At 47.6% G+C, this 24,539-nt stretch overlaps 2 protein-coding genes across 2 annotated transcripts in view; one reads left to right on the forward strand and one right to left on the reverse strand.

Annotated features, from left to right (window-relative positions):
* The window catches only part of LOC136583249 (uncharacterized), a 47,250-nt gene extending 40,971 nt beyond the window's left edge, over window positions 1-6,279 (reverse strand). The window contains exon 1 of the mRNA XM_066584234.1: window positions 6,122-6,279. The gene's annotated coding sequence lies outside the window, so the exon portion shown is untranslated. The remainder of the gene's footprint in view (window positions 1-6,121) is intronic.
* Window positions 6,280-6,444: 165 nt separating this feature from the next.
* On the forward strand, window positions 6,445-19,827 carry LOC136583265 (prefoldin subunit 5-like). The gene is made up of 6 exons (XM_066584235.1): window positions 6,445-6,597; window positions 8,366-8,468; window positions 8,541-8,572; window positions 17,021-17,095; window positions 17,236-17,341; window positions 19,527-19,827. The coding sequence occupies exons 1-6, from the start codon at window positions 6,490-6,492 to the stop codon at window positions 19,595-19,597; spliced, it is 495 nt and encodes a 164-aa protein (XP_066440332.1). The 5' UTR covers window positions 6,445-6,489; the 3' UTR covers window positions 19,598-19,827.
* The last annotated feature ends 4,712 nt before the right edge of the window (window positions 19,828-24,539 follow it).

Raw genomic sequence — 24,539 nt, forward strand, 5'->3', positions numbered from 1 at the left:
GCTGGTATACAGTGGTGGACCTTGCTAACACTTTCTTTTGAGTTCCGCTGCACCCTGACTGCCAGTATCTGTTTGCATTCACGTTCCGAGGAAAACAGTATTGTTGGACCGTCCTACCTCAAGGGGCGCAAAATAGCCCCAACCAGTTTACCAGATGTATGATGTTAGTGCTTGATGCTTGGGCCGCCCCGCCCGGAGTGGCCCTCCTATAATATGTCGATGACCTACTGCTCTGTGCACCAGACAGATCTATCTGCATAGAGGCTTCCCTGAGCCTCCTTTGTTTTCTTGCAAACAGTGGGTGTAAAGCCAGTAAAGACAAACTACAGTTCTGCAAATCTCATGTTGTGTTTCTTGGTCACTGCTTAGGTCCTGGTACAAAACGTACCAAGGTGGTGGAGGACATGCCCCTCCCTACCTTACATGCTCAGTTGCGGACGTTTCTGGGGTTAGTTTCATATTGTCGGCCATGGATCCGCTCTGCCTCCATGACCATGCAGCCTCTGTACGACTGCCTGGGTTCTAAGCAGTTTGCTTTAACTCCGGAAGCCGAATCAGCTTTCCATCAGCTGAAAATACAGATCACCAGTGCTTCGGCACTGGGCCTGCCAGACTATGATAAACCCTTTCAAATGTTCGTGACTGAGATGGCGGGACATGCTACTGCCGTCCTCACACAAGAGCATGGTGACAAAAAGCGCCCTGTAGCATACTACAGTGCACATCTTGACGCAGTAGCCAGGGGTTCACCCTCCTGTGTAAGAGCAGTTCTGGCAGTACAAGCACTACTTGAGAAAGCCTCTGAGATGGTCTTAGACTACCCCCTCGTAGTCCTCACCCCTCATGATGTACATGGAATCCTGACACAGGTAAGCCGTAGACATCTGTCCCTTGCTAGACAGATCAAAATGGAACTTGCAGTACACTCTTCATCCAATGTCTAATTTCAACGTTGCACCACTTTGAATCCGGCCACCTTATTACCATTAGGTGACACTGATTCAAATGGGGGAGTAAGTACAGGGGACCAGCTTTTTGCAAATTCTCTGACTGATGATGAGGAGGAGGCCTTTGACACAGAACACCAGCATGATTGTGCAGCGCTCATGGAGCAGGAGACAGCTGGGTTCGCACATGTCACTGACAAACCTCTCCTAAACCCCCACCTTGAAATGTTTGTGGATGGATCTGGATACCTGAATGAGAAGGGCAGTTTTGTCACGGGTTATGCTGTGGTCACTCTGCACGAGGTACTGATAAGTAAACCACTGCCTCCACATGTGTCAGCACAAGAGGCCGAACTGTGTGCTTTGACTGAGGCCTGCAAACTAGCTGAAGGTGTAACTGCCAACATCTACACAGATTCCAGGTATGCGTTTGGTGTGGCACACGACTATGGGCCTATTTGGCGCGCACGGAGCTTCCTCACAGCTCAAGGCAAGCCGATAAAGGATGGTGAAGCTGTAAGTGCATTGATGAAGGCTATCATGTTGCCAGAACAGGTGGCCATAGTGAAGGTTAAGGCACACACCCAGGGTCAGTCCATGGAGAGTAAGGGCAACGAGAAGGCCGATAGAGCAGCTAAAGCTGCAGGCCTACTGGACAGAAAGGACCATGTGTGCAACAAGGTAAAGACTCGGTCAGCCCCTCACCCGGATACGGAGGTGGGAACCTCTGAGAAGGGTGAGAACACCCCGACAGGACTCACACTCCCTGTTGATGTGGTACTCAAGCCCACTAAGGCAGAAGAGGAACGTTGGGTCCTAGGTGGAGGAAAGCAAGTAGGGGGATGTGTGGATGATGGGAACTAAGGTATGCTTGCCGGCCGCTGCCTACCCCAATCTGGTGTCACTGGCCCATGGAAAGGTACATGCCTTGCGCAATGCTATGGTTTCAATGGTAGACAAGGTTTGGTATGCCCCAGGGTTTGACAGGATGGCAAAAGCATATGTCAAGGCATATGAAGTGTGTGCGTTACACAATCCTGGTCAGGTGGTGAAAACCCCTCGGAAATGCTCACCCCGACCATTGTACCCCTTTCTGAGACTACAGATTGACTACATCCAGCTGCCCAAATCAGGAAGGTATGAGTACGTGCTCATATGTGTGGACCTCTTTTCCGGGTGGCCTGAGGCATATCCGGTGGGCAGGGCCACTGCACGAGCCACTGCACAAAAACTGGTGTCAGAGTTGGTATGTAGATTCGGGGTCCTAGATACCATTGAAAGCGATAGAGGTACACACTTTACTGGTGAACTAATGCAAGGAGTTATGTCAGCATTAGGAGTGGAACAAGCCTTCCATACTCCCTACCATCCGCAGATTTCGGGAAAAGTAGAAAGACTTAATGGTACTTTAAAACTCAAAATCCAAAAAGCCATGGCTGAAACTAGAAAACCATGGCCCGAGTGCCTCCCGATGGCTCTTTACTCTGTGCGCACCACCCCCAATCGAAAAACAGGTCTCTCCCCATACGAAGTGCTGTTCGTCTCCGTGCCAAGATTAGGCCTGTATCACCCACAGGCTCTCCAGCAGGGATGTGATAAAGTTACTGAGTATGTACAAGAACTATGTCGTAAGCTGAAAGTAACACACGATCTAGTGTTTTCTTCAATTCCAGACCCTGACAACCTAGAGGGCACTCACTCCTTGCAGCCTGGAGACTGGGTGGTCGTAAAAAGACACGTAAGAAAGGCCTTGGACCCAAGGTTTGACGGACCATATCAAGTTCTGCTGACAACACCTACTTCAGTGAAGGTAGAGGGAAGAGGTACTTGGATACACGCTTCCCACTACAAGAAAGTTCCTGAACTGGAGGAAAAGTAATGGGTGGGCTCCCGGCGTTGTTTGGGTGGGGGATATTGGGAATTGCTTCCACGGTGACTGCATTTTGTCTTATCGGACTGTCCTCTTATTGGGAAACACCACCACAAACGATCTGCATCGAGGAGCGATGGACTGGATAGGCAGAAGGACATCCCAATATGTGGGAATATCTAGCAAAAGACGTATTAAATATTTCCCACATGTGTATGCCCAACCTCAGGAGTAGAGAGGACATTTTGCGGACTTGTCTATTATCCGTCCCCACTCCTGTAAAAACCTTCCGAGATATATATTCAATAACGCATAATGATAGTGATGTGGAAGAAGCTGATGTAACAGCCTCAAATACCTTCTTAAATGTGTATGAATATTGCCCGGATTGTAGGGAAGTTGCCCACACCGAATGGACCAATATGACTAGGTGTCAGGTAAGGAATGTAGCCGAGGCTGAGGTATGTTATAATTTCACTTGTGACCCAACGGAAATTGGACAGTGCCAGCAGGTCAAAACAACCCCTAATCAGGCAACAAACGCCTCCTACATTCTTTGCAACCGCACTACAGACAAATGTAGAAAGCTAGTCAATCATATGAAATGTAATCAAACAGTTAAGAGCCCTAGTTATGTTAAACATGTTAAGTTACCGACGGGTTGGGTTCTGTCATGTGGGAATCTTACCTATACATACATCCCCGCGAATATTTCAGGAGGACCGTGCACATTGTCCCGATTAAGAATCCTTATGTATCAAAAGCCAGCTCCCTACGAACCTACAGTTAGATATAAGAGGGGTGCATACGGCCTAGACCCGTGATGGCGAACTTATGACACGCATGTCAGCACTGACATGCGTAGCCATAGTCGCTGACACGCAGCCGCTCCCCCGTTAATGAATACCGGCAGGGGCCGCGGCTCCCCTGCTGGTATTCATTAACCAGCACTACTAACAGCGCTGATCCCAGCACACACTGTGATGTTAGTGTGCACCAGAATCCTCCTCCCCCCGTCGTCTCCTACCTGTTGGTTCCGGGGGAGAAGGCGTCCTGCAACACACTGACGTCACAGTGTGCGCGGTAGATCATCGCTGCTGGAGGGCGCTGGGCACAGGAGGAGCGGAGCATCCAAGCATCCACAAGGTCAGTACATGGGTCGGGGGGGCGTCTGTGCTGGGGGCCGGTAGTGCTGGGGGGCTGCTGCGTGACAGTAGTTGTGAAGGACCAACCACTCTACTTAGTTTTTCTGAACACACGGCAATAGCTTTCAGTATCATAGGTACCCCGGGATTGGCCCAATATAACGCAAGAGTAATCAATGGCCTAGCATGTGACATGGTAAAAGGTTTAAATGCCACCTCCCAGGCTCTGGATCTCCTCCTACTAGATATACAAGGAGTCAGAAAGGCGGCCCTGCAAAATAGGCCCACTATAGATTACTTGTTACTCACGTTAAATCACGGATGTGAGGAATTTGAGGGAATGTGTTGTTTTAATCTCTCTGATCACTCAGAATCCATACACCAAAGAATCAATAACTTAGGGAAAATAGCTGCCAGCATAAAACAGAATGAAGATCAGGGGTGGTTTAGCTTTCGTAATCCCGCTAATTGGTTCTCTGGTCTGGGAGGATGGTTCATGGGAATTCTACAAAGTATATTACAAGTAGTAATGATAATCTTATGTGCATATGTTGCAATAAAGATAATAATTTCATGTGTAGCAAAATGTACTAAAAGCCGATTTTCGGCACCCATTTAAATATCATGACACCCTAGATGGACATAGAGTGCACCATTCCTACCTGGGGATCCGGCTGGAGTCAGCACCAACGGGTGACAGCACCAGGAGATAATGGTGGCTCTGATGTCCAAATGGGGGATGTTAAGGGTTAATCTTGTTTCTAAGTAACATAACATAAGAAAAATAAGGATAAATAGAACAATGAAGACATTAACTTAGATATGACTAGGTTTCAGTCTGGACCTTGCACCAAGGACATTGTGATAAGACACAAGGCGCCAGATAAGGAGTCAACAGACAAATAAAGCTATGTTAACAGAGAAGACACATAATTATTATAGAACTATTGTCTAATGCACCAGCAATATCCTGACGGGTAAATTCTGTGGCTGAGCTATGAGACTATTTGGTAGATGTCAATAAGTCCTAAGTAGTTTCACCTTTGTACCAGTAAGTAGTTTCACCATTGTACCAGTAAGTAGTTTCACCATTGTACCAGTAAGTAGTTTCACCATTGTACCAGTAATCTTTGTACCAGGCAACATTTGGATACGCCTTCTTCTTCTTGTATAAGAATTGGCAATGTTCACAATAAAGCAGAATTCATTAGATTCACTATGCTGTGTGTGTAGTGGGTTCTTATGGTTCTCCGAGTACTCGCTATACCTTTCCTTTAAATTTGGACTCAGGCAACTTCAGCACTGGTCTCCGTTGAAGACCCCCAACACCAACTACACCCCACGTACCGACATACACACTGCCAACTACGCCCCACGTACACAGCCGCACGCCAAATACGCCCCACGTAGACACATGCTAGCGCGCGCGCCAATTACGCCCCACATACACAGCTGCACGCCTAATATGCCCCACATACACACAACCGCACGCACACACCCGCACGCCAACTACGCCCCGCGTACGCACACACCCGCACGCCAACTACGCCCCGCGTACGCACACACCCGCACGCCAACTACGCCCCGCGTACGCACACACCCGCACGCCAACTACGCCCCGCGTACGCACACACCCGCACGCCAACTACGCCCCGCGTACGCACACACCCGCACGCCAACTACGCCCTGCATACGCAGCCACGCGCCAACCAAGCCCCGCGTACGCAGCTGCGCGCCAACTACGCACTTGCACAACACATACAAAGCCTGCACATGCTTCAACATACTGAATACACACAACATGCTAGTACATACACACAACCACACGCTTATATGCTCTGGCTACACCACACACAGCCTACACACACTAATATGTACCACACACAACCACACCACATGGACTGTATAAGACACTAACACAACACATACATGCAAACTACATACACCCATGAGCACATGCTAACACACCACCACACAGAGCCTAACACACATATCCACACACTAATATGCGCCACATAACACAGCCACGTGCTAATATGTACTGCATAGACAGGAGCACGCACTAGCACAGCACATACACGTACCATATGTACTGTATAAACATGAGCACATGCTAGCACACCACAAGCACACTCCACCTCAGCTCCTCTCCAGCTTACCAAGCTTCCGGTCGCGCTCCGGTGACTCCCCAGTGAAGGGGCGGTGAATCAGCAAACCCAAACAACCAATCAGGTTGCTGGAACTGCAGAAGTCTGGTGGAAAAAGTAACTATGCGACCCGGCCAAGTATGGACCAAAATCCTGTCAATAATTACAGCCCACGTGACGCCTTGTAAGGACAGATCGGGCGGAGACTCCCAGAGTCACCAATCACATCCCAGCCGGCGCCATTACTGCCGAGCGCGCCCTCAGAACCCCGCGCCTGCGCACTACAGCCCACTGCGGAAGCCTTACCATAGAGAGCAGCCAGCACGGCAGAGCGGCCCCTGAGACAGCGGCTCACGCGAGAGCGCCGTGACTGCCGTGAGATGAGCGCTACAAGGAGGAGCTCTGCCTCCTCCAAGATGGCGCAGACTGTGAACATTACAGATTTGTCTTTGCAGCAGCTCGAGGGACTGAAAAGTCAGCTGGACCAGGTACAAGGGCAGCTACCAGCGGCGGGGCGGCTGCCATGTATGCTGAGACTTGTAGTCCTTGCACACCCCATTGATGGTAGAGCAGTGACTTCTCCCTGTGTCTGCGTACATTACAGCATATAGACCTCTTTATGTGTCTTGACAAGGCTGAATGCACAGTGACCTGACCGGGCGTCGCGTGACCGAGAGTCCCCGTTCCTGACCGGGCGTCGCGTGACCGAGAGTCCCCGTTCCTGACCGGGCGTCGCGTGACCGAGAGTCCCCGTTCCTGACCGGGCGTCGCGTGACCGAGAGTCCCCGTTCCTGACCGGGCGTCGCGTGACCGAGAGTCCCCGTTCCTGACCGGGCGTCGCGTGACCGAGAGTCCCCGTTCCTGACCGGGCGTCGCGTGACCGAGAGTCCCCGTTCCTGACCGGGCGTCGCGTGACCGAGAGTCCCCGTTCCTGACCGGGCGTCGCGTGACCGAGAGTCCCCGTTCCTGACCGGGCGTCGCGTGACCGAGAGTCCCCCTTCGATCGCAGCACACTCTAATTCACCGTGTATCGCGCAGTGGCAGCCCTATTGTTTTCTATGAGCAGCGTATGCAACACTGTCCATACGCTATACATTGCATATGGCGACGATCTATACGCAACGCCGCTATGATATAGAGAAAAAAAAGACAAAAGTCACATTGTGCATGACCGCGTGTGTGAGAGAGATACGATGTCATGCGCAGTGCACTCGCTGTCATACGCAGCGCTAGCCGGCTCACACAGACCGCTAAAACGCTGCATGAACCACGCGGTCGTGTGAATGAGCCCTTAGAGTAAATCCCTGTTGACTGTAATGGATCTGTGCGGTCCGCTACAAGCACGGCCCAAAAAATACACCCAAGGGCTAATCCGCTTTCATTGACTCTATTCAACGCGCATCACGCATCCGTGCAACACGCAGTGAAAACGCGGTCGTGGACTTGAGCCGTGACACTAGGGCTACACACTGACGTGTCGCAGGCCAAGTTGTTTCTAATGCTGCCGCAAAGGTGACAGGATAGACACAGAAAACCCAACTCCGTTGACTATCGGTCACGCGTCACCGGACTCCTCCATCCGTAACCAAGAAACCGCAACCTTCCTGCAATTTGGTTGTTTTTCCCATAACTAAACTGCAGCTCTGAAACAGATTATTTTCGGAACGTGAGTTTTAGGCCTCATGTCTGCGGCACGCAGGGAATCTGCCCGCGGGGATCCCTCCACTTCCGGGTTCGCTGTACTGCACATGGTCCTCACGGCTCGCTGTTGGACATACGCAGTACAGGTTTGGGTTTTTTGTTTGTTTTTTTTTAAATCTCCTGCTTTCTTGCGGATCCGCGGCACGGCCGCAGTGTCAGCTGAGTATCAGACAGCTTACATTTACTTCAATGAAAGCCGCCCGTGTGGGATCCGCGGAAAAATGGAGCATGCTGCGATTTGGTTTCTGGACCAAAAATTCTACAAATTAAATCTGCATGCTTTTAACCCATTTGCGGACGGCGGCTTGATTTGTGGATCTACTGCACGGATTCCGCAAATCAAATTTGCCCGTGGACATGAGGCCTTATGCAGCTTGCTGTTGTGTGACACATGTGACTTTGCAGTGCAAGTCTAAAAACAAAACAAAAAACCCCCCTAGACCAGGAATTAGTTCACTGCTGTACTAGTTTGTTTACCCCCCTGTATAACAAGTGATGAAGTGACTGGAGGGTAATTCTGCGTTGCACCTAATAGATCTTGTATTTGCATTGCAGGAAGTTGAGTTCCTCTCCTCCTCCATCGCGCAGCTGAAAGTGGTGCAGACAAAGTACGTGGAAGCCAAGGAATCCCTGAGCGTGTTACATAAGAGTAATGAAGGTCGGTGACGGCGCCGCCTCTCACTTATTACATGTCCCTTTATATTCACTAACCTTCTACCTTTTTTGACAGGGAAAAAAATGCTTGTTCCCCTGACCAGTTCTGTATCCTTCTGATGATGTAAGAGTGACTTCACATTGGCGCAATATGAGCCATTTTACGAGCGCCGATCGGCTTGTTTACATGGCCTTCACATAGGCTGCTTCCATATATATGGTGAATGAGCGATGGCACATATAATCGTTCATTCCCCCCACACTTTCATTGTCGGGCGTACATCCAGTGTCTTAGGTAGATGCGCTTCCGACAACAATTATTTCCGCAGTACAAAAGATCCAATCAGCTGACAAATGAGCGTTTACTCACTTGTTGGCTGATAACGGCTCTGTTTGGGTGAGCAAACTTTGAAATGAACATTTTGTTTCTGATCGTTGGCCTTTATGGGTATTCCCCTCTCAGGAATCCAATTGCAATGTGTTTGAAATCGCTAAATAATCCATTCACCCATAAGCTGTATATTCTCAAAATGCTCTGTTCTCCAGCTATTGATTCCTTTGCTCTCTGGTTGTTTACCGCTTGTTGCTAGGGAAACGGACCACCTCTTCTATGGAAAGACTTTAACCCCTTAACGACCAATGACGTACCTGGTACGTCATGGAGCGTCGGGGTATGTATGAAGAGAGGTTGCGTGGCAACCTCTCTTCATACAGTGCGGGCATCAGCTGTTTATAACAGCTGACACCCGCGGGCAATAGCCGCGAGCGGCCGCGCGGCCGATCGCGGCTATTAACCATTTAAACGCCGCTGTCAATTCTGACAGCGGCATTTAAATCCCCCGAACGATGTTCGGGGGTCCCGCGCGGCCCCCCCGCGGTGAGATCGGGGGAGCCATGCACGTATCATGGCAGCCGGGGGCCTAATGAAAGGCCCCAGGGCTGCCTTAGCAGACTGCCTATCAAGCCGTCCCCGTGGGATGGCTTCATAGGCTGCCTGTCAAAAAGCAGTATGACGTAATGCTATAGCATTACGTCATACTGCAGGAGCGATCAAAGCATTGCATCTTAAAGTCCCCCAGGGGGACTTCAAAGTAAAGTAAAAAAAAGAATCAAAGTTTTTTTTTAATTGAAAAAAAAAAAAAAGTTGTAAAAGTTTAAATCACCCCCCTTTTGCCATATCTATTATTAAAAAATCTAAATAATAAATTAAAAATATGTATTTGATATCGCCGCGTCCGTAAAAGTCCGATCTATCAAAGTAGCACATAATTTTTCCCGCACGGTGAACGTCGTCCGAAACAAAAAATGAAGAACGCCAGAAATGCACTTTTTTAGTTACCCTGTCTCCAAGAAAAAACGCAATAAAAAGCGATCAAAAAGTCATATGTATTCCAAAATGGTACTATCAGAAACTACAGGACATCCCGCAAAAAATGAGACCTTGCTCAACTACGTCGATGGAAAAATAAAAAAGTTATTGCGCGCACAAAATGACGACAGAAAATAATTGAAAAAATTTTTATGTCTTTTAAAAAAAAAAAAGGAGTATAGTAAAAAAAAACCTAAACAAGTTTGGTATCGTAGTAATCGTACCGACCCATAGAATAAGGTTATCATGTCGTTTTTGTTGCCATTTGTGCGCCGTAGAAGCAAGACGTACTAAAAGATGGCAAAATGTCGGTTTTTTTCCATTTTACTCCACTTAGAATTTTTTAAAAGTTTTTCAGTACATTATATGGTACTTTAAATAGCACCATTGAAAAATACAACTCATCCCGCAAAAAACAAGCCCTCATACAGTTAAGTGGATGGATAAATAAAGGAGTTATGATTTTTTTAAAGGGGGGAGGAAAAAACGAAAATGGAAAAAGAAAAATGGCCGCGTCATTAAGGGGTTAAGGTGGCTGGGCTGAAAGCTAGTGTACATGCGCTCCTAAGATCCCGGCCAGCAAATTCAGATGGACATTACACAAGTGCTGACTGCCTCATTCCATAGGCAAGGTGGTTGGCTTTCCTGGCAACGCACAGTAAACAACCAGAGGGCAGAGAATCAATATCTGGAGAACGGAGCATCTTGGAAATAAACATTTTATGGGTGAGTGTATTGTTTTGTTGTTTGTTTTTTAAACACATTGAAATATGATTCCTGAGATGGAATGCCCCTTAAGATTTTCTTTTTTTTTTTTTTTGTTCTGGAATCTCCGCTCTAGAAGCTGCGTTTCCACACAGCCAAACTGTTGGTGGTAGAAGCATCAGCAAGCTGCGGCAGTCAGTGGCTGCACGATCTTGCTTATAATGTCGGTAAGACCATGCAGATATTGGAAGGCGTAGTTATTTGGGAACGCAGCCTTGGATTGGTTTCAGATGCTAATATTGTAACTTGTCTATAATACAGACGTGTTACAGATGACATGGAATCTTACGCTTTATTAAAACCTTACCAAACTCTTATAAATAACCGACACAAACACCAATATTGGATAAAGAAGGCCGCGGTGATTATTAACGGGGTTACAAACATTGGGGAGAAAAATAACCAATAATAACCATAACCCTTCCTGTAAACAGACACGAGTCTCTCTTACAGACACGAGTTTACCACCACCAAACTCTCCCCAAGTTTACCTGCCCACCCGCCTAATGCGGGCGATAATCCCCCACCAGGCCATGACATCCACTAATGACAGCGCCCCCCCTCCCCCCCCAAACAAACCGCAGCCTCCTCAAACATCTACTACAAATCCATGTTAAAAAGATCCAACGCAATCTCTGACAAGTATACTATCATTCCTATGGAAGCCTGGAACCAAACCTTCCAAATCAGCATGTCTAAAAAGAAAAAAAATACACTCCTGGCGTGAGCTCTACCACGGGGTTACCCTTCTCCGAATTCTCTCGCTATATATAGACCTCGGCAATGACCATAATAATCGAGGAACAATATCTGAAAAAACCATCACTGTATCTGGAACCTTGTTTTAATGTTCCACTTCTCCCTATCAATGTCCCATGACATATCAATGTGTTCACTTTTCCTATGTCACAAACCCCTAAATGCTGCTCTAAAAATGAGGATAGTTCTAAATAATAGTAGGATCCTTAGATCCCATCGGTAACGCCAAACAGGAAACCCAAAGGATTAAAACCCCAACCAATAATAAGTTATCCAAATACTGCATCAGATGACTAAGTGCCATAATAAAGCCAATGTAGTCACATGATGCATATCTTACTGCCAGCAGCTCAAGAGCGCCTCAGCATTCAGAGACAACTGCTTGGGGTAAGATAAATGATAAATCACTGAGAGGAGATAGACTCCTTCTCTGGTATCACCCTTAAAGGGGACAACCTCAAACTGAAAAGGGAGGGGGGGGGGGGGGTGGTATCAAAATGACCGGCAACTCTGCCCTCATCTGTGTTCTTAGCAATTTAACTACCTCAGGATCATAAATAGCTGAAATTAACTTATTAACCCCTTCACAGCTGAGTCCCTTTAACTCATGCACATACAAGCCGTACTGGGAGCCTTCTTTAATCAGCCGGGCCTACTTCCAGGATGAGAGCCTCACTGGAGTCTTGCCCTATTGCAGGAAATTCTCTATATCCTGGATGCAAGGAATTTGTACTGATTTCTGACTAAAACAACCATAAATGGATGAAACCGGCACAATATGAGCCCTCATGTCAGTACCCACAGCTCTCCATTACCTCGATACCCATAAATGTAACACATCCAGGTAGTGAGGCGCCAGAAGGATGTCTAACAACCACCTAACTAGTTACACCGAGGAACACCAACATCCCGGTAACCATTATTAACCATCTCTGTTCCTCCGGTCATCATTAGATTCTGATTCTTTATATGAAAGTAACAGTTATAAAATAACAAGTAATTATAAACCAAATCTGATTAACAGCAGCAGCCGCCCCAACCACAGACTGCATGCAGTAGTTACCTCAGGGCCGACCGTCTGCGGACGGTTACCTCAGGGCCGACCGTCTGCGGACGGTTACCTCAGGGCCGACCGTCTGCGGACGGTTACCTCAGGGCCGACCGTCTGCGGACGGTTACCTCAGGGCCGACCGTCTGCGGACGGTTACCTCAGGGCCGACCGTCTGCGGACGGTTACCTCAGGGCCGACCGTCTGCGGACGGTTACCTCAGGGCCGACCGTCTGCGGACGGTTACCTCAGGGCCGACCGTCTGCGGACGGTTACCTCAGGGCCGACAGTCCGTACACGGAGGCCCGTTACCTCAGCTCAGAGATGATACCATTAATAAAACACAATTGTTAAGCAGACATACATTCCCCATCATCACCCTGACCAGCCCTTTCTTTACAGTTTAGTAAGGGTTAATACTAACGCATTTAAAACTGACAAATCTACCTTAGGGAGCGCTCACACAACGTCCCACATGCCCAGCCACTTGTGAGCCAAAACCAGGAGCAGAGAGAAAGTATAATGGAAAGATTTGAATGTCTTCCCTATAATGGGCCGACTCCTAGCTCCGGCCCGCCAAAAAACCGAACACAAAAACCGCCGTGCGAAAATCGCTCCCAACTGGTACACAAGCTAAATCCTTCTATAAACAGGTGCCAGTAACCAGGGGTACCACCTGGTTACCGGGGGTCTCACCAACTTGTAGAGCTTCACCTGTACCCTGCACCTGCAGCAGCACAGGACTTGGTATTGTCATCTGGTGGCACTGTTCCTGCTGGTGTTGGCATCTGCTGGGCACTGGTCCTGCTGGTGTTGGCATCTGCTGGGCACTGGTCCTGCTGGTGTTGGCATCTGCTGGGCACTGGTCCTGCTGGTATTGGCATCTGGTGGCACTGTTCCTGCTGGTGTTGGCATCTGCTGGGCACTGTTCCCGCTGCCAGGTTTCAGTCACCTCAGATCGGATGCAGGTAAAGGCAGCCCCTGCGTTCGCTTCGCTGGTGTTTTTCTACTGCCAAGTCCTCCTCAGATACAAGCGTTCAGACGATGTCCTCTACCTGTTCAGCTCCTCCTGCCTGAGCTGCTGACAAGTCCTCAGCTGAAGCGCAGGGGATTCCAGACATCTGTGAAGCTATTCCTCACCGTCCACTTCATCCTCGCTGACGATCAGCCGCTGCAGCAGGTCCTCCATCTTCAGAGTATTTGAAGCTATGACAGGAATTGTGAGAGGAACTGACAGGAAGAGGGAGCTGTCACCTGGATGCTGCTTCCTTTCCAGATGATGATGGCCCACATCTCTGCACCTCCTTATCTCACTGTTGCTCCTCTCAGTTTGTTCCTCTGGGCCAATCACCAGCCACTGTCAGGCCACCAGATTCTGCCTGACAACCACAGGCATTTCCCGCCATTTTTCTTCAGCCAATCAGCTGCTGCTGCCAGCCACTCCATCACCGGGCAGAACTCACCCTCTGCCATCTCATCTGACCCTGTAATGACCTTTGTAACAGATCATGGTTAACCAGAAAACCTCTATAGAGGGTAACACATCATCCATCCATCCATCCATCATGTACCTAAAACTCCCAGATCCCATGAGGCTTCCCTCCTAACTGTCCCTCAAGCCTTACATTACAACCGTAATATCATCCATATTAGATCTGTATTTGCCTCTCTATATTTCATTTTCTACTGGGCAAATACTGATTCATACTTGCTCAATAGAAAAAAAAATACCAATATGGAGGCAAAAAATGGGTCATGCTTTGTTTAAAAAAAAAACACTGTCATGAAAATTTATGGCCGTGTGTACAGATACATAAACTTACATCAGCTCTGTATAATGGTCCGAAAATTACAGATCGGATACAAAACTAAAATCTGCTAGTCTAGAAGTGGCCTATGACCGGGCTCACACAACCGTACTGAAAGTGTGTATTGTGCGGGCTTTGTGCACCCATGTGGTACGCTGTAGCTTACACTGTTCTGCTCACATTAGTGTGCAGGAATTGCGTAATCTGCGAAGTATAGCGCAGTACGGTCTATTTTGCCGCGTATATACACGAGATAGAGCCCATTGTTCTCTATTCTCATGTATATACCTGCTGGTCATACAGAATTACATTGCATATATGCTGCAAGTATATGCATCATCGCTAAGTGATGGTATGGGTTATATAAAGAAAAACTTTGTGATCGCCTGTGTGAGTACTCAGTCATGCGCAGAACAATTTCACTGCCGTATGCAGAACCACAGCCGGGTTCACAGATCTGTCATTCCGTGTCAGTTCAACCAACGCTCCCGGTCAACCATCTCAGATTTCAATGAAACTTTGCACAAAGATAGACCCTGACCCTAAACTATGATAGCCAGAATATTAGGCTTCAAAGTGCTTTGGTTCACGAGCTACAGGTCTTAATCTAGGGGGTTGTCATGTGATTACAGCGCGCAACCTGAAAAAAGTGGCGATTTCAATCCATTGCCAAGCCAGTTCCAATGACTCTAGAGCAATGAAACTTCACACACTAGGAGAACTTTTGGTGCTGAATCCAGCTAAGCTCCTCAGACTGCCACTCTTATCATCATTCTGCCACCATTGCATGTCAAAGTAGCTGAAAAATTCTATCGCGCAAAATAAAACTCATATTTTAAGCAGTAATAACTCATAATCAATGCAATCCAACTCAGCTCTGAATTTATCAATGTGTACTCCATAGAAATGTTTCTCATTATTCACATTATGGACCCAAAAGGATGCATAGCTCTTAAGATACAATGAGTCAAAAATGGCAAAAAACACTTTTTTGCTAATTTTTCCCTTTTTCAAAGGCGAAAATCGGAATGTACTCCATTTTTATTTTTTTTCATTTTTGTTCTATTTGGAAGAGAATTTTTTGCTCTACAAGATTCGATGTTTTTCATTTTGTTCCCAGACCTTCTAGATGGGAAAATATCAATGCCTGTGAAGGTCCTATGCACTCGCGGAGGTCAAATAATAAAATAAGTGTAAGTTTTGCATGGATGTATAATTAGTTTAGAAATCATGAGAAGGTAAATTATTTTTGGAATGAGACAACTTTTTGTGCTCAAGAAACTTATGTGATCAAAAATTGCATGGCGAGTTCAGGTGAGCCACAAGCTTTGGCCTAAGATGGTCAGAATATCATTGAGTGTTGCATAATGATTGTGGTATATTACAGTGATCACTGGGCTTATTTAGCACTCTATCCATATTGGATACTAAGATTATCTAAGGCTAGCATAAATAACTAGTTATTTATTACACAAATGCTAGCCTTAGATAATCTTAGTATCCAATATGGATAGAGTGCTAAATAAGCCCAGTGATCACTCATGATTTCTAAACTAATTATACATCCATGCAAAACTTACACTTATTTTATTATTTGACCTCTGCGAGTGCATAGGACCTTCACAGGCATTGATATTTTCCCATCTAGAAGGTCTGGGAACAAAATGAAAAACATCGCATCTTGTAGAGCAAAAAATTCTCTTCCAAATAGAACAAAAATGAAAAAAATAAAAATGGAGTACATTCCGATTTTCGCCTTTGAAAAAGAGAAAAATTAGTAAAAAAGTGTTTTTTTGCCATTTTTGACTCATTGTATCTTAAGAGCTATGCATCCTTTTGGGTCCATAATGGGAATAATGAGAAACATTTCTATGGAGTACACATTGATAAATTCAGAGCTGAGTTGGATTGCATTGATTATGAGTTATTACTGCTTAAAATATGAGTTTTATTTTGCGCGATAGAATTTTTCAGCTACTTTGACATGCAATGGTGGCAGAATGATGATAAGAGGGGCAGTCTGAGGAGCTTAGCTGGATTCAGCACCAAAAGTTCTCCTAGTGTGTGAAGTTTCATTGTTCTAGAGTCATTAGAACTGGCTTGGCAATGGATCGAAATGGCCACTTTTTTCAGGTTGCGCTCTGTAATCACATGACAACCCCTTAGATTAAGACCTGTAGCTCGTGAACCAAAGCACTTTGAAGCCTAATATTCTGGCTATCTTAGTTTAGGGTCAGGGTCTATCTTTGTGCAAAGTTTCATTGAAATCTGAGATGGTCGACCGGGAGCGTTGGTTGAACTGACACGGAATGACCCAGATGTAAAACGCTGTGGGAGCCCCACATTGGTTTACGTGGCCCGGCCTGTAAGAATTTACCACATGTTAACAGTGTGATAATTAACCCCTTCCAAGTTAAACTTGTATGATACTGGGAGCTGCCTGTGACTTCCAATAAATAGGTCTATATATATATATATATATATATATATATATATATATATATATATATATATTATAGTGGTCTGTAACTCATTTGCTTTCTGCACGACTGTAAAAAACTGTACAATAAATATATAGAATATTTTTGCATTAATTTTTCCCAAACTAAATGCTAATGTGTACTAAAAATGTCACCTAAAGAATGTAGCTGCAAAATCTGAGAACTTTACCGAACTGAAGTATGCCCCGTACTGTATGCAGTAAACGTGATCCACGCCATTCAAGAGTTTAGTGCTGAAACTGTAACTAAAAATGACTTCTTAATTGGGTCGGTTGGTATAGATTTCTTAATTCCGCCTTCCTGCAGATGTATGTGCCTGGTACACTTAGCGACGTATCCAATGTTCTCATAGATGTGGGCACCGGATATTACGTGGATACGGTAAGTGTTCTCGCACTGTACGCTGTTATAGTAGCCTGTGGAGTTCTACGTCCACGTTGGTGACTGGAATATACTGCATCTACTGTAGATCCAGGCGTCTTATTTCTGTCTTATCTATCACATCTTGAATTTCTCTCTAGAATGTGGGTGATGCCAAAGATTTCTTCAAGAGGAAGATTGATTTCCTTACAAAGCAAATTGAGAAGATTCAGCCCGCTCTACAGGAAAAACACGCCATGAAGCAAGGTGATGCCATGTTTTATATTGCAGTAGGGTCATGAAGTGCACAAATGTACTGCAGATCATGAAGGTGAACTGCAGGTAAATGTATGCTAGGAGGTTGAGGTCTTTACAATGGGACATCTACAGGGTGAGTCGAGTCTCCATACAGTTTGCATACATTGTTATTCCTCTACACATGTTACAGGATACATTCATGATACAATTTACAGCATGTTTGGTGTGATTGACTTGGTGACCCCCGACCCTGTCAGCCGTATCGCAGTGATCCATTCCTCGGCTGTCAGCGGCATCGCTTATGTGGACCTGCGAAGCACATGTGTAGAGACTTTTGACTGGCCCTGTATATGAGGAGCTTTACAGATGACACATTTATAGAGCTCCTTGTTGCTCCATGATCTATGGTAATCTCGCCATAGTCATGGCTTTAGATAGAAAATTTGGATGTGTGAAGAAAAACCTGGGGTTTTGGAGCCCCATTTTAGAATAACGGCACTAATGTTCTCAACTACAGTACTGTGCTAAAGTTTCTTTTCAAAACCAGAAGTGGTAATAGTTTATTTTTGTCAATTAAGTAAATGCAAAATAGATAAACAACAAAGAAATCTAAGGCTGGAGTCACACGTGCAAAAAGACAAAACATGCAAGAATGCTTCCGTTGATTGCAATGGACCGTTAGTTCAAAAAGTGCTATTTTTGTGCTCAAATGTGCAGGAAAATAGAGCATGCTGCATTTTTTTTTTTTTTTTTTTGCGTGAATGTAATACGTGTAAAATACGCTGCAAGTATGAAATCAATGGGTGCTGTTTGCTGCATATTGTGCATGCACAACGCTGCACAAATACGCCCGTGTGAAACAGGCCTGAATCAAACCAATATTTGGTGTGACCATCCTTTGCATTTAAAACAGCATTTAACTGTTCTTGGTACACTAGTACACTGTTTCTGAAGGCACTTGAAAGGGAGATCTTGTATAAATGTAGGCTTGCTCAAATCCTTCTGTGTCCTCATGTAGTCCCAGACAGACTCTATGACGTTGAGATCAGGGCTCTGTGATGGCCATATTACTTCCAGGACCCCCTGTTCTTCTCTACACTGTATATGGATCTTAATGACATTGGCTGTATATTTGGGGTTGTTGTCTTGCTACAGAATAAATTTGGAGCCAATCAGGGGTCTCCCTGATGGTATTACAGGCAGATACTTATCCATCATGCATTTCTCAGCATTGGGGATTTGGTCAGAATTAATGGTGTCCTCAACTCCCTTTACTGAAATATAGCCTCACACTTGCAAGGAACCTCCAGCATGCTTCACTGCTGCCTGCAGACACTCGTACTGCTCTCTCATCCCACAAACATTGACTCATCAGTCCAGAGCACCTGCTGCCATATTTCTGCACCCCCGGTTTCAAGGCTTTCGTGCACAGTAGAGTTCCTTGGTCTTGTTTCTACGTTGAACATACGGCTTCTTAGCCGCAATTTTTCTAGCGAGATTACTTCAAACAGTAGATGGGTGTACCAGGTCACACTGGTTTCTGCCAGTCATGAGTGAATGGCACGGCTGGGCATTTTCCAATGTGTAACTCGTGAAAAAAGTATCCATAGTATGGTGTTTAGGGGCAATTACAGCTTAGTGCAGATAGGGATTGGCATGTACATGGTTATGTGCAGGAAACTGAGTAAGTTACCAAAATTGATGCTACATGGACAATATTTGTACATGGTTCTTAGAAGGTTGTTGATGCACAACATACTGCAGTAGTGTCTGCATCAGTAATACGGACATATTTCCTGACCTGAACGCTGGGCATCAGATTCCTATGATGTTCGGAGTTTCCGTCAGGCCAGCATACGCGTTCGTATTATGGACACAAAAATACACCCCAAAAACATTGGTGTGCTGAAGGCCTCAAGGAACTGGTCACCTAGGGTGGTTGTGCAGTGCATAGACACAACATTATGGAGCTCTTGGAAAGTAGTTCAGTGGTCAAGCTGCTGCTTCAGTCTGGAGTTCCACTTTCATCCTCCACAAGGAAATTATGCAAAAACGACCATTCACGGGCAACAACCTGTTATCCTTTCAAAGTCCTTCATACACAGCAGCGTCCCGTCACCTTGTGATTTGTCTCTACTGTTGTGGCTTTATATGTAATGCCGCTTTATAATCCTTTTTATGTTTATCTCTGCAGCGGTGATGGAAATGATGAGTATAAAAATCCAGCAGTTGACAGCGGCTCAGGCCGGGACATCCAAGGCCTAGTCCAGCCTACAGATACTCTTCACAGAAGCTGCTGCAGTGAAGGATGATCACCAGTATCCCAGGCCATATCTGCCAATGCAGTAAATCCTTTCACTACATCCGACACCAGCAGAGTCTTTCCGCAGAGACTTGTGGCAGTTCTACGGCTTCCCCAGCCAAGGGGTTAATTTATTTGTTTTTTGTTTATTTATTTTTTTTATTTGAAAGATTTAAAAGCATTTAAACTAGAAGTTATAGATTCTTGTCTTTATTTTGGCTTTGTTTGGCTTCTGTATGAAAATCGTTAGGCTTCTACTATCAAACTGTACTGATGGTGAGAAATCACTGTACCTGTAGGACATACTTCTAATTATGGATTATTCACATATAAACTGCAACAAAGGTCAATCGGAATGGGGGAGATGTACTAATCCTCTAGTGGTTATTGTGTAACCTGTGACCAGGCCATCTAATAGTGCTCTGTATGTGGCACAGTTACTAATGCTGGATGACAAACTGGCTACATCTCTATACCCTTTTGTCTAACTTAACCCGGTGTAACAGGCCATACTATACCCCCAGTCCGCACTAAACCTGCTGATAAAAAGGGCCTAGGCCAGATTATACCCCGGGTATATTATGGCCTAGGCCAGTGGTGGCGAACCTATGGCATGCGTGCCAGGGGCGGCATGCAGAGCCCTCCCTACTGGCATGCGACGCCATCGGCTGCTCCCCACTTGTGAATACCAGCAGGGGCTGCGGTTCCCTGCCAGCATCTACTCAGCTGCGCTGCTAGCAGCGCCGCTCCCGGCGCACACTGACGTCAGTGTGCAGCCAGGATCCTCCTCCCCCGACGTCTCCTTGGTACGCATATTAATTTTTTCCACAACACTTCTGCCCTATTCAGCAAGGTGCTGGAATTGCAGAATCGGGTAGAAGTGTTGTGGAAAAAGTTAATATGCTCTCGATACTAGTGTATTATTTCGCCAACGGAAGTAAGGGGTGGTGACATAATACACCTGATTCACGCCCCCAGCTTTTGATTGGCTGGGGCGGAGGACTGAGGAGAGGCTAGTAGTGCCAGCGCAGGGCCTGGCCAGCGGCCCTGGCATAGAGGACAGCGCCGAGACCGGAACAGAGGACAGCAGAGGGTGAGGCGCAGGAGGAGAGCGCACCACAACTGAGTGGGGGACGGAAGGCCGCTATGGGATGTCACTATTACGCTGGGGCTCGCTATTACGTTGTGGGGAAGGGGGGAGGAAGCGCTATTATCGTTGGGGCCGCTGTGGGGTGTTGCTATTACTGCTGGGGTATGCTTACATGTGGCGGAAATGGGCTGGGCTGTTTCAAAATTTTGACTGCTTTTTGGATGCGGAAATGCTGCAGAATTTTCCACAGAAATTTCCGCTGAGGACATTCTGCAGTATTTCCGCATCCAAAAAGCAGTCAAAATCTGCACATTGCGAATTTTGAAGCGACCCTGTCCTTTTTAGAACGACAGGGGTAAAATCATACGTCGCGATAAGCCCCACCCCCTGTCGCGTTGGCACTTTGTAGTAAATAAGCGGGTTTTGGGTTGCCGTTTGGGCACTCAGTCTCTAAAAGGTTCGCCATCACTGGCCTAGGCCAATTCATTCCTCTCAGGCCAGATTATACCCCATGATATCAGTAGTGTTGAGTGATATACACAAGAATTACTTAATGTTTCAACATTTTATTGGGGGTTCAGTTTTGTCAGGTAAGCTTAAGTGACTTAAATCTTAAAACTCTAAGGCTGGGCTCTCACACATCGGAATCCCGGCAGAAATCTCGCGGTTTGGCCGCAGCGAAAAAATGTGAGATTTACGCCGGGAACACGCTACTTCAAAACCCGCGGCACTTAACATTATAATAAAATTGTAACATAACATTCAATTAATTTAACTGTTCAGTATATGGGTCATAACATCCTGAAACGTCTAAGACTAGCAAGTCCTCGCTACAATATACATGTTCGAAGTTAAACAGGAAGGGTTCACGCAGAGACACAGGCCACCACAGACTTTGGGGAGGGAACACTTGCCGGACCAGGACTCCTAGTTGCTGGCCCCCGCCACGCCCCCTCACGTGGGCGGTGGGCTCGGGGCATCAGCCGTCAGGAGCCTCTGAACTGACTTCAGTGTCGCCAAGGTACCCTCATCCTCAGGATCAACGGGTGCTTTGCAGCACGGGGTGCAAGGCTGCCGTGATGGTTGAGGTTGGCTAACCCAATGAAGACCCCTGGTCGCTGCTCCACAAAATGCACTCCCCCACTCTTAGGGGAGCGGACCCGTGGCATTGGTCATCAGGAGCCATGGAGGAATGGTGAACGGTGGCGTCAAGGCACCTTCAGACATGGGGGCCCAACACGACGACACCTCGCAACACCCTCGAGGTGTTGAGCGCTTCCTTCCTTCAAACCCCTTTCTGGCACTCAGACAGGGAAGAGTGGTGTCGTCAAAAACCCCAGGCTCTCGGAGCACACCGTCCGCCGGACCAGGATTCCTGGTCGCCCACCCCGGACTGTAACACGTGGAAGCAGGGTAGGTCTGGGCGTTGGTCACCAGGAGCCGGAAGGACCAAATATGGACGGTGGCCTCCTCTGGATCGGAGGCTGCTAGCTACTCTGCAGCCAAAAAAGGAACGTGGAATCGTCGGAGACTACCCTATGGACTCTCGGAGTGCAGGTACCGCTGATCCAGGACTCCCGGTCGCTGGACCTCACCTTGCCAAATGTCTTGCATGGGCGGTAAGCTCGGGCATAGGTTGTCAGAAACCTCTAAGACTAGCTTTGGTGTGGAGCCTCCGCGGGGCAGGAGCGATCATCGCTGTAGCGCAGCAGCCTTGGTTGGGTGGGCATATGAGGGTTATATTTCTAAGTACAGCACCAATCAGGCCCACCCCACTTGCCCCGTTCCGGCCGTAAGAAGAGACACCACACAGGGATCTGGTATCATTCCTCACACGGGACATGGCTCTCAGCTGTGCCCACGTCCTCGACGTGCTTTATTACAGATTACATGAGATCTTATACCCTTTGTCCCATCCCCACTAGGGGGTGATGGGCTCATAACCATATATGGGAAGTCCGGATTTGCGGACTGAGACAGTGAAAATCATATAACAGTCATTATCTTGATACTGGCTCCTCTGGCTTATGTACAGAAAATCACGTATTCAATTAACTCCAGTACAAAGAATCACCCACTCAATTCTAAGAAGTCCGGATTTCGGCCTAAGACAGTGAAAGTTATGTACATTTGAACATCTTGATATCTTGTTTCTGGGAAAACGGCCAAGTACATGCGTCCTTCATGTCTGGTTCTTTTTTGCTGTGTTTCTAGAACATCTCTTGCAAAGCCTTGGGATATCTGATGTAAGGCGACATATAAGTTTTTTTCATTTGGAATTGAATAAAACTTGCATATAGGTATAAAAGCATAAAAAACACATATGGCAATATATATATATATATATACCCTCACAGGCAGGCAGACACCTTTCCACCCTCTCAGCACTTCAAAACACCAGCGGAGTTGCCCCAGCGGGCCCGAGGAGAGCTTACCCCAGAACCCCTAATCGCCACGGACACCTGCCATCCACCCCATCAAGCAGGGGAAATGGAGATGCCGCGTTTGTCAGGAGCCGTGAAGGACCAGCCTCGGTAGCCTCCATATGCACCGCCGGAGTAGACACCTCATGGCAGCACTCTCGGGTTTAACTCGCATTGCCGTATAGCCCGCACCGCCGGGGCCTGCCACGCACCGTCGACGGTCGTCCATCTCCGTTTACCCACTCGGGATCCTGCCTCGGTCATGCCTGAGGACAGACGGGGCCACTTGAACATGAGAAAAGGTTTTATAGCTTTTTTGAATTCGCATCGTCTGGTGCTTGGAAACAGCTGTGCTCTTGCCCGTAGCACTTTCCGAGGCGGGAAAGTCTTTCTTGGCGCCCTGTCGCCATTGCATGGTGCCTGGGAAATAGCTGAACCCATGTGCAGCGTATCCTGCAGAGTGCTCCCCCTGAAGGGGGCTTTGCAAGGTGCACAAACACACCATCGAGCGCCTGCTTCCACCTCAGACCATCCATGCAAAGCCAACCCCCCAAGGGAGGGGAAAGGTACAGCCTTGCCTGCCCTCACCCGGGGAAGGGCTGGGTGGGAATTCAGACGGCTCCCCGACGCCCAGTCACAGGAGCCTGAAAGTAGGCAGGGACAACTATATGGCCACACCCATTAAGAGTCATATGCGGGCAGGGATCAGGTCGCCAGAGACACATGGGAAGCTAAGCCCTCGAGGCCTGTCCCTGACCTGTGCACGATGAGGGTACCCCTTCACATCGGATCTCCTGTTGATCACGTGTTACGGCATCCGCACACTCGCGGCAATGCTGCCGCCGCTGGAGACACCTCCAGGCCTACTATGGGGGAGACGTGTCTTGGGCTTTTACCTAGGCTTGGGGCGGCTGCCTCACCCTCGCACCGCTGCGTGGGAGAGGGGCTAACGGGTCACACGGCTGAGGCGAGCGAGGGCGCCCACCTCTGCTTTGCCTGGCTTCTTAGAGGGGGTGCACGGGCTTGGGTAGTTGCCTCATCCTTGCACCGCTGCATGGGAGAGGGGCTCACGGGGTCAGACGGCGGAGGCAGGCAAGGGCGCCTCCATGCCCGGCTTCAAATACAGGGTGCCCGGGCTTGGGGCATCCGCCTCATCCTCGCACCACTGCGTGGGAGAGGGGCTCATAGGATTCAGACGGCGGAGGCAGGAGAGGGCGCCCGCCTCCGCCTTGCTTGGCTTCTTGGAAGGGGTGCCCAAGCTTGGGCTGGCCGCCTCATCCTCGCACCGCTGCCTGGGAGAGGGGCTTATGGGAGTCAGACGGCGGAGGCAGGCTTGGGCGCCCACCTCCGCCTTGCCCGGCTTCTGGAAAGAAGGGATCGGGCTTAGGACGG

Source organism: Eleutherodactylus coqui, chromosome 1, assembly GCF_035609145.1.
Source record: "Eleutherodactylus coqui strain aEleCoq1 chromosome 1, aEleCoq1.hap1, whole genome shotgun sequence".
Classification (NCBI taxonomy): Eukaryota; Metazoa; Chordata; class Amphibia; order Anura; family Eleutherodactylidae; genus Eleutherodactylus; species Eleutherodactylus coqui.

Bases quoted from the DNA above. Each gene is read 5' to 3' on its own strand.
- LOC136583265 (XM_066584235.1), top strand. From the start codon at position 6,490: ATGAGCGCTACAAGGAGGAGCTCTGCCTCCTCCAAGATGGCGCAGACT. The intron at 8,469-8,540 runs GTCGGTGACGGC...CTTTTTTGACAG, and splicing joins GTTACATAAGAGTAATGAAG to GGAAAAAAATGCTTGTTCCC. The intron at 8,573-17,020 runs GTATCCTTCTGA...GCCTTCCTGCAG, and splicing joins TTGTTCCCCTGACCAGTTCT to ATGTATGTGCCTGGTACACT.